The sequence below is a fragment of the Cyprinus carpio genome, chromosome B5 (genome assembly GCF_018340385.1).
Source record: "Cyprinus carpio isolate SPL01 chromosome B5, ASM1834038v1, whole genome shotgun sequence".
Lineage (NCBI taxonomy): Eukaryota > Metazoa > Chordata > Actinopteri > Cypriniformes > Cyprinidae > Cyprinus > Cyprinus carpio.
The window spans coordinates 20,823,711-20,837,532 of record NC_056601.1 but is presented as its reverse complement, the minus strand read 5'-3'; the positions used below and the strand labels follow the sequence as shown (position 1 = coordinate 20,837,532).

Genomic DNA, 13,822 nt, shown 5'->3' with positions numbered 1-13,822 from the left:
AAAATTCTGTAATTTATTCAAGTCGTTCTAAACCCAGACTTACCTTCTTCTGTGGAAAACAAAGGCAGTTTCTTTAGAATTTGTGCAGTTCTCTTTTTTTTATAGTGATGCACCAAATTTTTTACCAAATTGTTTGAAATTTTCGGGTATTAATTTTTTTGTTATATTTGGCCAATTGCATAATTCAATCCGGTATACTGTTCAGAGTGTTATGTTTTTAGACAACAAATTAAATCAGTTCTTCAACAATGATTTGCCTCTCAATATTTCAGCTTAAAAAAATGTTATATATAGTTCATATACATCATGTGTATCTGTTATATCTTATCCACATTATGTATATGAAATAGTCAAAATGCAGGGAAGTGCTAATTAAATCCATGCTTTGATCCATGCTTTTGGTTCTCCAAAAAACTATTTATTTATTTTTATTTATTTATGTTTCAGCTGAATATTTTTGGTAGCTTAAAGTTAAACGCATTACTATTTTTCACACAATAAATGTTAGTGTGGACAGATGCTTTCAAGCAATAAAAAAAGACAAATTTACAAAAGGCACACTCAAAAAAAAAAAAACATTTTAGAAGTAGACCATACAAATCTTTTGAAGACATACAATAGCTTTGTGTGAGGAACAGCTCTACAATGGAATTCATGTTAATTATAGTGAGTCAAGAAGTGCGTGACATTTTGTTTATTACACTTTAATTAATTTTAAGATAATAAACATGAGACGTTAAAATGGTTAACCTTGAGTCACTGTTTCATGTCCACGTAATTATTGATATGGACATGAAAAGCTGTGCAAGAAGTGGTATGACTGTACAACACATTATCTCTTTTATTTTAGTCATGTTTGAACTTATTTTAGCCATGCAGTAAATGGGATAATATACATCCTATCGGTTTTTATGGCCTGGCTGGGATTATTTTGCAATAACCAGTTGTTAGTATATTTTCCCTTACTTAAGTTACTTAGTGGATGCCTCAGCAAACCACAGTAAGGCAAGTTTAAATATGTCGAAATGTGCATTTTTCTTGTATGAAAAAAGCAGTCTTATCATTCCGCTGAACATCTCCATTTATAGATGGAGGTTTGGAAGAAAACTATGACAGAATTTTATTTTTGGGTGAACTAACACTTTTTTAACAGGCATTTATTGTGTAGCGCTGTTGGGATTAGTAGTCAATTTCAACTTATTTTAGAGTGACAGGAAGTTGTGCAGAATCTGACCTGTTCTGTTTTCCTCAGCTATGACCCTCTCGTTAAGTGTGGAAGCAGCTCCTGTTGCCCTCTGCATAATGACTGGAGAAGCAAACCACCTGAAGACGAACACAGAGCTGAACTGCATTAACATATCAGTGAGGACTTTGAAAGAGGCATTCCATGATTTCCTGCATGTGTTTGTGTGTGAGAGCGTGAGTGTTTAGATATGCACACTAATAGCCAAAATATGTTTTCCTCTGATCCACCCCATCATTTCTAGCGCTCGGAAAGGAATTCTGTTTATTATTTGAAGAGGAGCTAAATGAGTTTAACTACAGGCATGAATAAACCCGTAACAAACAGTCACACAGATCAACATTTCAGAACAAGACTGAATGAACACTGAAACAAAAATTTCAAAACGTACCTGCTGTTGAGTTTAGCTGTTACCATGTCGACCAACAGGAAGTGCACAGGAATCTGAACGAGAACTACAAAGTGGCTGTGACCTTAAATATTTCCTTCCTCTTCTTAATTCTTATCTCACACTTCTCTTTTATCTTTCTTTTTCATTTGCTTTTTTTTAAATAGTGGCTATGAAGTGCTTAGGACTTTTTTAGTACAAATAAACAGAAAAACAGAAATGCATAAATACCCAAGGTGGCTATGTACAGTTTTATTTACAGATTTACGGTATGCCATAGTGGATGTAAGTCAGCCCATGTCAGAGACGGTTCTGTCCCTCTCTCGTGGAGCTGAAGTGACTGATGTTAAAGTTCAAACTGGAATGGTAACTAACGAACTCGGGCCTGAAAAATGCTCCCTGACTGGAGAACTCCCTCTAGAACCCTGTCCAGATCTGATTCTAGACTGTAGAGATATACAAACTCAACTGCTAGGGCAGTGTTTATCCCCGTTCTGTATAAATGTGGATTCCTGGTTTACCGCCATATATTAATGTTAGTTCTTTTTATGGTGATTGTCTTTTTCTTTTCTTTCTTTCTTTTTCTTTCTTTTTTTTTTTTTTTGTATGATATGACAAACTCTGTCTAAGCAAATCTCAATGATGACTGTTCCTTTTGAAACTTGTACTTTGACATGAAATTATTGCTTTGGACCTCATTGAGATGTGGACGAGAAACAGGAAAAAGACTTTTGGTACTATGTACCACTAATATGTTTTCTGAAATATATGTGTACTTAATCTATAATATATTTAAATGTGTTTGATTTAAATACATATATTGTTGAAACGTCTCTTGACGCAGGCTTTGTCTTTTGTTTTTCTTCTTGGGTTAGATTGAACAGCGTTTTACAGTAACCTTTGTAGGCACAGTATTATTGATTTGCACTTTAAAACTGGATTTGTGCTAACGTATTGAGCATAACACAAATAAAATGAATTCGAAGAAAATAAGAATCATATAAAACAGAAAAAAAGAAAAGAAAATGTTATTAAAATAAAAAGCATTCAAAAAAGCAACTTTTTCGCTTTCACAGTTTAGGTTGTGGGGGCGGGTCTCAGAGATAAAGCTTCTCATTGGCTAGTTAGCAAATTTCTAATTTGTTTGTAGTGCACGTTTTTAAAATATATACTTTCCCATTCAGTGATTAAAATGATTAATGAATCTTTCAGTCTTCACTTTAAGTATTTTAAAGCATTTCAAAGAAATTGCATTCGCCTTCGCTCGAAAAAGCATTGAAATATATTATACAAATATACTATACATTGATTGAAATATAACTTTTCCTTCCATCTCAATTTTTTTTACACCACTGTCTCCCTTTAAGTAGTTTCTAGTTAGTGAAATTTGTTGAGCATAACTAGAATATATATATATATATATATATATATATATATATATATATATATATAATAATTTATATATATATATTACAGAAATTTCCATGATGCTTGTACTCTGTGATGCTCAATATTGTTCAATATTTGTTTCCATTCTCATAAATAAGTGAAAAGTCCACGGCAGGGTAAATCACCAGCAGAGGGCAGTGTAAGACACGCTATGCTTTCACACTTGTTAAAAATATTTCAGAATGCTAGAACTATAATAAATACAGAATTTTATTGTTCTTTACATTTTTATACATTTGAGTTGCTGAATTATGCTTGTTCATCCTATATTTAATGTGCTTTTATCGGTGTGTATGTTGATGAGGTTAGGCAAGAGAGCAAACATGAGTTTATTACACGAATGAAGTTTTGAAAAGAAAAGAAAAAAAATCTGTGATTCAGAGTTTCATGAATCAAAAAGTCGTTTGAACACCTTGTCAGTGGGGGTGACGCCCACATTCATGTGACTGAGGCAGGCGTGCAGCGCAGTAAGTTTGAGCTCTCACTCCTGCAGCGCGCGAGCTGCGTCTCAGAGCTGACGAAGATGATGATGATGATGGTGGTGTGCGGGCTGTGAGTAACGCAAATAAAGCGGATTCAGATCTTACTATACAGGTATAGTGAGCATCTGCTGGTGACAGTTCTGAGAGCTTGAGCTCTGGGTGTGACGGGTGTCTTTTGTCCTCCACCTGCTTTCCTCTCAGATGAATTAACTGGAATATCCTCTCTGTTGAACTGGATCGAGCTGGAATTACGTTTAATTGAAAAGTTAGGCGTGCTTATGCTCCGTGGTTCACTGGTGCATCTGTGTGTCAGCGCACTCCTGTGTTTCTGTGATTGTCGGTGCTCGTCTGATGTCCCCTCGTGAGTGAGCGCGCTCCAGATGCACGCGCTGTTTGATCGGAATTGGAAAGGGCTGGGAATCGATCTGTCGCCGGTCTCGCTGCCCCACGTTGCCGTGAGGATGTTCAGCTGTGTCGGGTGTTTTTGGGTGCTCCTGTCCTCCGCCCTGGTCGCGATTTGCAGTTTCAGTTTCATCTCGCCCGCATGGATAGTGAAGGAGCATCTGAAAAACAAGGACTCCGTGAGTTTCGGGCTCCTGTGGCACTGCTCCGAGTCTCTGGATCATATGTACAGATGTTACACCTTTGGCGGGCTGGGAAAATTTCAAGAGATTCCTTCAAGCTCTTGGCAGGTAGGCTGGATGTGGATATCTATGGTAAACGTGCACTAACATTTAAATGTATGAAATGTATTAGCTATAAAAAAAATTGAGGATACCGCAACTTTTGAATAAAACGTAGCCTGACTTGCAGAATTATTACAGTATGGCCCCTACACCAGCTACATAGGGGAACTTTTCTGTCCTAGGCTTTGATTTTAAAGAACATTGTTTTTTTTTAAACTTTTTTTAGTTTTAAAGAATAGACTGAAACAGATGAACAGTTTATTTATACTTGTTATATCTTATTTTTGAAAAGTTGAAATGTTAGATTTTGATCTTTTTCTCCATGCAGACATTTTAAATTCCTCTTTATATAGTAAACTCATAAAAAGTGTTAACATCAAGGCAATGCAATGTTGCATTTTTAAACTAAACAATCTTGATAATTTCCCCATTTGTATTCAATAAATGAAAATATAATGAGAGTAGCTTTAACCTGTCCGTATTTGAAAATCTAAATTAGAAAGAATGGATATATTTGAAGTTTTATACACTGGAATTGTTTTGATGCTTTTGTTGGCAACTCCAAGGCTTATCCAACCATCATTTTGAAGGCAGTCTAAAAAAAGTGAAGCAATCGTCATTATACAATCACACACAATATCAAGAATCCACATCATCATGCCAAATTAGATTATACCTCTTGGTTGGTTGAACAAGTCTATATTCAGATCTTTATTCTAGGACATGTAATGAATGTTTTAACAAAGACAAAACCATAATGTGAAAAAGTTTTCTTTTGAAAGATTTTCCTTTTGAATATTCACCTTTATATTGCTTTATACACTCTTGCTTTGAAAAAAAAAGAAGTAAAATATATAATCACATGGCATAGATGGCTCTTGGCACATTCCTTGTTTATGATGGGAAACAAGCAAACGTTGCTGATCTCAGTGCAGGGCATAGTAGTTTTGCTCATTTGACATAGGTCTATTCTTAGCAGCAAAGTGCACCAGTCATTTTCAATAATTCAAAGCTCATAAAACAAGAGTTAAAATTGGACCATCCCAGTGAATGCTGATCAGTCCTACTGGTAAAAATGAAAACATAGTTACATAGCCTGTTGAAATTTCCTTTTGCAGTTTACAAACTTATAAAGTTAAAAAATGATCTGGTGTGTCTTAAAACTGGGTCACTTGGAAAAGTCCATCACCTGAGCATAAGGGGACTGTGTCAAATAAGGCTCGAGATTTCTGGAGAGGTTAGTCAAAAGTGTTTAGCAGGCTTTATCGGACTGTCCTCACTAATGTTTGTAAATTCAGAGCTGATTTGTCCTTGGCCTGTTGAGTCTTTTCACTGCACCCACTGCTTCTGTGCAACTATATGATCATTATAATAACAAACATATCATATTACTTTCACATACATAAAATGCCCAAGAGGTTACATCATTTATTTCACACTTTTATTTTTTCCTTTGTCTTTGGTTCATTTTGACCCATTTTCAGGAATAAACAATACAATAGAAATATCACATTGTTTTTGATATTAAAACCAGGCTTTTTCACACTGTGAGGATATCAAAACCAACATATTTAACAAAAGCCTTTTTAACAAAGTGTTTCACTTGTATTTGACCAGTCAATGTTTTTTCAACTTGCAAATTAGTTTGACCTTAAAATATGTAGCATTTAGTAAGACTTGACCCCTCACATGTACTATTTTCCATGATAGAGATAAGGCTAAAGGTCACCTGGAGTAAAAGGCCCCTTGGATGTATTTTTTTCCTTAACTGTCTGGCAACAAAAACACTAAAGCTCTTTTCTAAACACTGTACTATTGAAACAGATTGTTGTGCATAAATGGGAAATGTGGATTTATTGTGATGGATGTGCAAAGTGGGCTCATATTGACAGCTCCTTACATAATGGAGATTTATGTGTGAAATATGTTTGAACTAAAACTGTAGATCAGTGTATGGTTAATTTTAACAGAAAGTTATGAAATATGTCAAAGAAAAGAGGACCCCGATTCACTATATATTTATTAAATGTATTCTTTATAAATATTATTTTTACAAAATATATATATATATATATATATATATATATATATATATATATAATATTCAGTTACTTTTTTGTCATGGAAGGAGGTGTTTAGACCTGTTGTATTCTATTCATGATTTCCAATAAGGATCAAATTTCTTAGGACAGTATCTTTAAAATAAATGTTCCAAAAATGGGTTTTTGCATGCCATAGAAGAACCATTTTTGGTTCGGCAAAGAATCTTTTAGTGAACAGTTCTTAAACTTTTTTTTAGTGTGAACTAGAACATTTTCATAATCTAAAGAAGCTACTTCCACTATAAAAAACATTTTGCAAAATGGAAAGATTCCATGGATGTTTAAGGTTCTGCAAGGAATCAAAGAATTAAAGGAATTAAAGAATTTAAGGAATTAAAGAGTGTAAGGCAAAAGTTGTGTTGTCTGTAAACAACCTATCCATCTTTTTCCTCAACGCGGAAGTAAGCCTACAGGTGAGACTTCCGTTTCATTAGCCGTTATAGGTAAATAGCGAGGAGAATAACAATGTGCAGTAAACGGTAAAACTCTTTGCAATACAAACCAGTGTGTTCTTAATTAAGATAACAGATTAAAATAATATGATAGGACACATCAATTGTCAATATCAAGCAGTAAAACGAACTGTTTTGTACATCTAAAAATAGATGGACGCAAATGAGACCGAAAGCTAGACCCATAGAATTTACAAATGGCGGCGCCCATTTTTACATCAGGAAAAAGGTGGATAGAAAGGAAAAATCACAAATTAGATCTATCTCAGCTGATGCTCATAAACAGCTAAAAGATAACTGCAGAGCAGTAAATGGAGATGTTTAAAAGAGATCTCGGCAAGGTCACCAACTGTGCTTAGATTTAAGTAAAAAGAGATTTAAATATAAGCTCATGAGGTTTTGTTTCTTATATACAATTTATATAATATTTTGAATGCTTTGCAGAGGCTTTCCATTGACTTCAGTTGTTTTTAAATTAAGCTACATCTCTACCCTGCCTCTAAAAATACACCTTACACAATCCTCTTCATGGTCTTAAATATTAATTAGTACATTATTTTTTCAGCTGTCCCAGAAGGACATATATAAAGTCCATAGTAATGTAGTTTATTTTGTGTGTTTGTTTGTTTTTTTTAGACATTTTTTTTTTATTTTAGTTAATTAACACAGTAGTCTTCCTCTTGTTCACTTAATTCCCTAAAGCTCTCTCTCTCTCTCTCTCTCTCTCTCTTTCTCTCTCTCTCTCTCTCTCTCTCTCTCTCTCTCTCTCTTTCTGTTTACTCTGAAGCACAAGCAACCTTGTGTCTTATGATTTATGTATGGATAAAAAAATTAGCATTTGAAAGTAGATATTAATAAATTGCATTTCTTGGATTTGTAGAAGAATTTGAAGGGCGGAGGATAAAGATGTTCTGTCCATACTCAAGGCATTACAGAAGGAAAGAAAGGAATGGATTTGAGAGCAACGTTTGGCAGTGATGTGTGCGCGGCTTCTGCTAAATGCTTCAGTACATAACTGAGTGTACACAGCTCTGACTGCTGAATCATTTATTTATGAGGATTGTTAGCACTGCCATCTTTGTTGTTTTGGAGGTGAAGGGTTTGATAATGTTTCTGAGTAAGCTATAAAATGCACATCTTTAAAGTTGATGCGCATTATTATGTTTTCAGTGTTAAAATACTTTCTCCTCTCAGTTTAATGTGATGAGACAGCTGTAAGTCAGTCATTGGTAGATTGATTCCTCAAAGAGCATGAACACTGTGGCTCTGTGCTGCTTTCAACATCGAGTATATTTGGGTGTTTGGTTGACTTCTGAATTAACCAAAGGTGTGAGTTTAGAGCGACACTGCTTGTTTGGACCAATGCCAGGATTGGAAGCCTCCTGAAAGCCTTTTTAGGAAAAATAGTAGTAATTATTAGGGCTGGGTTTTGACACAAATTACATGATTCGATTCGATTCTCATTCAAAAGCTTGCGATTCGATTAGATTCAATAACGATTATTTTGGATACAGTACATGCCAAATTTTCTCAAGGAAAAGAGTCAGTTGGTACTACATTATTATAATTTTGAAGGTTAAAATTGATTTGTTAAAATTACACTTAATGTAGTTTTTAAAATAATAAAGTTACAATTACATAATAAAAGTTCTACTTCAATTCGTTTTTTTAATATAAACATAATGGTGGCTGTCATAAAAACTTGATGGATTTATTCAAACATAAATTAAACATTGAAGAACAGTAAAAATTATAATGAATGTTATATGGTGCATATATTTAGCAAAATCCCCCTCTTTAGAGTTTATTTTTCTACCCGAGTTTATGGTCACTGAATATGTTTGTTTCTGAGGTAAATGTGATGTTACGTGACATTGTTTACAAGTCTTTATATTGACATATTTGCGTGGCTGAAACACTGATTGAGTGATTACATGAGACAGGATACAGATTGTAAAGTTATACTCTTTCTTTTAACTTACCTTCAGATGTTTAGTCATGTTTATTTTGTGCTGAAACTGGTATTGATGTGGAAGAGTTCATGTGTGCCGCCCTCACGCTGCCAATTTTATTGAATTGAGGCGCGCCATTTGTCACTCCACATTAAACGGTGCCAAAATCTGCATTTATTGTTTGAATACTGCAATACAGTGGAAAGAATTTGAAATCTCAGACTTTGTTTCATGGGAAAAGTACCAAAGGACAATGCTTATTGAAATTTGTTGGATGGGAAGTGCCCTTCAATGTTCCGTCCATTACCTGAAAACAGGCTACACTAATCGATTCTTGGGATTTAAGAATTGATATCGTTCCATAAAAATGAGAATCGATTAATATTGAGATATTGATATTTTTTACATAGCCCTAGTAATTATCAACATTGCTCACCTAATTGTCTCTGCACGTTTATTAACATAGAAAATGATTTGTTGAGGAACATCTGTTGAAGCTATAAGCGGCGATTATCGGGGTTCAAGCACCAATGACTCATGTACAGTGGTGGCCAAAATTGTTAGAACACTAGTATTTTCACCAGCTAAAAAATAGTTTTAAGTCAGTTATTTCTATCTTTTGCTGTAGTGTGTCAGGAGAAAATATGTTTACATTTCCAAACATTCATTTTGCCATTAATTGAAATAATCCAGTGAGATTTTAGTTTGCACAAAAAGTCTGACATCAGCCAGTGCTCCACACAGAGATCTGATCTCATCATCATCAGTCTGTCTGGAATCACATGAAAAACAGAACAAACTGAGACAGACTCAATACACAAGAACTGTGGCAACGTCTCCAAGATACTTCAAGAAACCTAAATGCAAAACTACCTGAAAAACTATGCACAAGTGCACAGGGCAAACAATGCTTTAAACGCAAAGGATGGTCTTACCAAATGTTGATTTAATTTAGGTAATAGAAGTTAATTGATAAAGAAAATCTATGTATGACATTTATTTTTGACAGCATCCTCATTTTACAGCATTTTTACACAAGTGCCTAAAACATTTAACAGTACTGTATCTTTGCAGGTAGGTTTCTTGAAGCAGCTTGGAGACATTGCCAGAGTTCGTCTGGATTTAGTCTGCCTAAGTTTGTTCTGTTTCTTCATGTCATTCCAGACATATTACACTTCAAATTGATAGCTCACACTAATATGAAAATTCTGTCATTTACTCAACCCAAAGTTGTTCCAAACTTTATATTTTGGAAGAATGTTGGTTACCAAACATCCCAGCAGCCACTGACTTCCAGAAAATAACATGGAAGTTAATGGCTGTTGGGATGTTTGGTTACCAACATTCCCTGTATGTAAGCATTATTCTGTGTATTAAGAGTGACAAATAATATTGTCTCTAAATTTTAATTAGACAGACAGTCTTGTCTGGTAGCAACTATTGTATGTTTTCAATATTATTAGGATATAAGCAAGGTAACATCTAATAATCAAATAGTGTTCAGATTTCTTCACAAACTGGTTATTAAACTCTGCCTTCATTTGTCTTGCCCATTGATATAGATGGCTTATATTTTAGAAACTGTTTCTTCAGAATTTCCTGTTGTCCATGTGTACCAAGTTTTGCCAAATTTGAACATTGCATTCAAAAGATACAGGCAAGTTTGTCATTATAGGCCACACCCACAAATATATTGGCCTATATCTCCACAATGAATAAATTTATCAAATTTAAAAAAAAATCTTTTTCAATATGGAACCATTCCACCAAGTTTGAGATCTCTATAGCTTATGGTTTCTCATGCTCAGACGATTTTATGGCCAGAAAAAAAGTTGTCAGATAGTACAAATATAATTGGTTTTGAGCAAGTTCTGTGCTTGGATGCCTAAAATAAGCAATCTAGCTTGCAAGTTTGCAAGTGCATTGATGTGAAAAGTCATTCTGACATGCTTTACGGGCTCAATCACATAAGATATCATGTAATTAGCACTGGTTTATCACTCAAAGGGGAGATCTATCTTTTTCCTCTCGCTTTTCCACTCAGATTTGCTGACAGAGTCTGTCATGCATGAATGGCTGCCTCTTTCAGGGTTTGGGTGGTCTCATGTTAAGTGTTGTGCCCACTCGGCCATCAAGCAATAAATACAGTACTTTTTCATCATGCCGCCACAGTCCTGCCTCGTCTCATTGATGTGCAGATTATTCCATTTATTTTAAGACCCCCCCATCACATGTTTCCCATATACAGACACACACTCATGTTTCTCAGCATGCCCAGTGCTACTTTCTATGTAGATGGCAAAGGCTCATGGGGCTTGTGTTTAGGTTCACAGCATGAACATTTTATGGAGTTTCGTAACTAATAGACTGCAGGTTTTGAAGAGGTGATGGAACGTTTGATGGTAAACTAAGTACTATAACTGACAATGCATTATATAGAGCTGTAGCTGTCCTAAATCACAAAACACAGTCTTGTTTATTGTCTAACTCTAGCTTTTTACATTTGACAACAAGGCTGTAACCATGTCTTAAACAATGGGACCAATTTGTTTTTTTCTCATTGGGAAGTAGGCATTTTGAACTATTTGCTAATATTTTAAAATACATTCACACTTATATGCCTAATATATGTTGAAAACACAAAATGTTTCTTGTCTCATCACATTCAGTTAGGAATTACATGAATTAAATAAATGATACCATATTTTCAATTCTAAATGGCAAAATTTTAAGAAAAATTAGTAGTTTGCATCACTATACTACTGTCAGTCATTTAACATTTCTTTCGTAAAATAATTGTCAAATTAAATGTTTCGCCACTTTAATCTTATTTCACTCTCTTTCAATGCTAAATTGACACTTTGTGCTGGAATTTGCACTCTGCTTCTGTGAACTGTAAACCTGGCCACTTTAATTTAATGGGGTCATATGACGTTATGAACATTATGTTGTGTATTTGGTGTAATGAAATGTGTTTATGCGGTTTAAGGTTCAGAAAACACATTATTTTCCACACACTGTACATTATTGTTGCTCCTCTATGCCCGCCTTTCTGAAACAAAGCTTTTTACAAAGTTCATCGTTCTGAAAAGCGAGGTGTGCTGTGATTGGCCAGCTATCCAGTGTGTTGTGATTGACCGAATGCCTCAAGCGTGTGAAATGTTATGCCCTTTACTATACTGTGATGCCATGTGTGTCCCAAAGAGAGAAAACAAGTAAAACCCATTACAAACGTGGCATTTGTTGCATCCAGTGGGGACATAATTACTGATTATAATGACTTATACTGTCTTTTTGCGCATTTTGTTGCGTATCACGCCTCGTAAATATAAAACCATGTCTGCATTTGTGATCGGAGAAATGACAAACAACAAGCACTACTTTACACTGCTCAAAACTCGCATTTGAATCATCAGTGCCAAGTTCTTTAAATATGTAAACGTACTTACAGGCTGTGAGTCCGAAGCGCCAGACTGTCTTTGCAAAGGTGGAATTGCCCCACTTTATAGAAACAGACACTGGCATTGTATACTACTATTCCAGGAAACAGTCGTCGTCCTCCATAAAATGAGCTGCACACATCTGAATATTTGGGTTGAACTGTTCTGGAACAGTGTTGAAATACAACTTAACCATTGATTTCTAGTTGTGTCCTCTTTTGGAAGGCCAAACAAAGTAGTTTCACTTTCACAACGAAACCACAGCATCTCCACAACATGGCGGCAGCGGCAACAGTGAGAATAAAAGTTACGCCTTCTTTCTTTGCGTGAACATTTGGGCGGTGTTATGCAAATCTTCCCACATCATGACGTAGACATGAGGGGGCATGTTAGAACGAGCCATTTAAGGAGGGCGTGGTTGACTCTTAACTTTTATAAAGAATATCTCTTTGGATTTGAGACTTTAGTCTTTGCAACTTTACAGATCCTCTTTATGCACCAAGAGCTTGCAACTTGCAACACTCCAAAGAGAAAGGAAAAATTTAAATGGCATCATATGACCCCTTTAATTGGTCGTCTCAATCATTTTGACTTTGATGGGCGCTGTAGGACCACTGAGGGAGACCAGCCTAAAAGTGGGGAGACTAGTCCTCCTCAATGTCTATAGTGATTACAACCCTGCTTCCCAATTGTATTCAGGCTTGAAAATTCATTAAAATGGTGTCCATTTTTTAACATTATCTTGATGAACAAAATGTGTAGGAATCATAAACCTTTGTTGGTGATAGAGCTGCAAATATGTAAAAAACGTCAGTGTTTCTGGTCTCAGATCTTAGTTCTTTCCATACATTTTTCACATTTTTCACAGAAAATTCTTGTGAAAATACCCTCTCATGTTTTTGTGCTGCATTATTGAGACATGTTCTTATTCCCCAGTCAGAGACTCTGTGTTTGTATTCCTGCTTCAGACCCTGTTGTTTTGTGGTTGATCTTTTGTGATTCTCTTTGCCTCCATCATCTCCATGTTTCAAAGCCCCCGTGGGCCAAAGAGCACATGCAAGACTCAATGCTGTCAGGCAACAGTCATGACCAATGTTGTTTTTTATTTTTTTTATTGATGTGATGAAATTTTTTCTATTGGGCGGGGTCTAGGTTGGCAGGTGCAAAAACATTCTTTATACGAGACATGTACAGCGCGCACAAAAAAAAAAGTGTGTAACTTTTAACTTTAATGTGCTATTTGTATTTAATTTGACCCGTGACTAAATGATGTACATTTTAGATTACCTGATTAAATAATAAATTTTATATATTTTTTTTTTTTTTTTTATGTATATTTATATGGTATTCAAAAGTTTGGGATCAATAATGTTTATTAAATAAGTTTCTTATGCTCATCAAGGCTGTATCTATTTGATAAAAATATTGAATATTATTTCACAAAATAATATTGTGAAATATTATTGCAATTTAAAATAAACGTTTTCTATTTTAATTTACTTTAAAATATAATTTATTCCTATGAAGCAAAGCAATTTTCAGCATCATTTCTCCAGTCTTCGGTGTCACATGATCCTTCACAAATCATTCTAATATGCTGATTTATAATCAATGTTGGAAACAGTTGT

The 13,822-nt window shown here is 34.8% G+C and overlaps 1 protein-coding gene across 2 annotated transcripts in view; it reads left to right on the top strand.

The window, feature by feature from the left end:
• Positions 1-3,531: 3,531 nt before the first annotated feature.
• The window catches only part of LOC122137492 (transmembrane protein 211-like), a 133,909-nt gene continuing 123,618 nt past the window's right edge, over positions 3,532-13,822 (top strand). The window contains exons 1-2 of one of the 2 annotated variants that reach the window (XM_042724856.1): positions 3,534-3,674; positions 3,764-4,254. In XM_042724856.1, coding sequence (XP_042580790.1) covers positions 3,943-4,254 — 312 coding nt within the window. In that variant the 5' untranslated portion in view covers positions 3,534-3,674; positions 3,764-3,942. Of the gene's footprint in view, positions 4,255-13,822 lie in introns of both variants that reach the window. The other variant, XM_042724855.1, reaches the window with a different exon arrangement.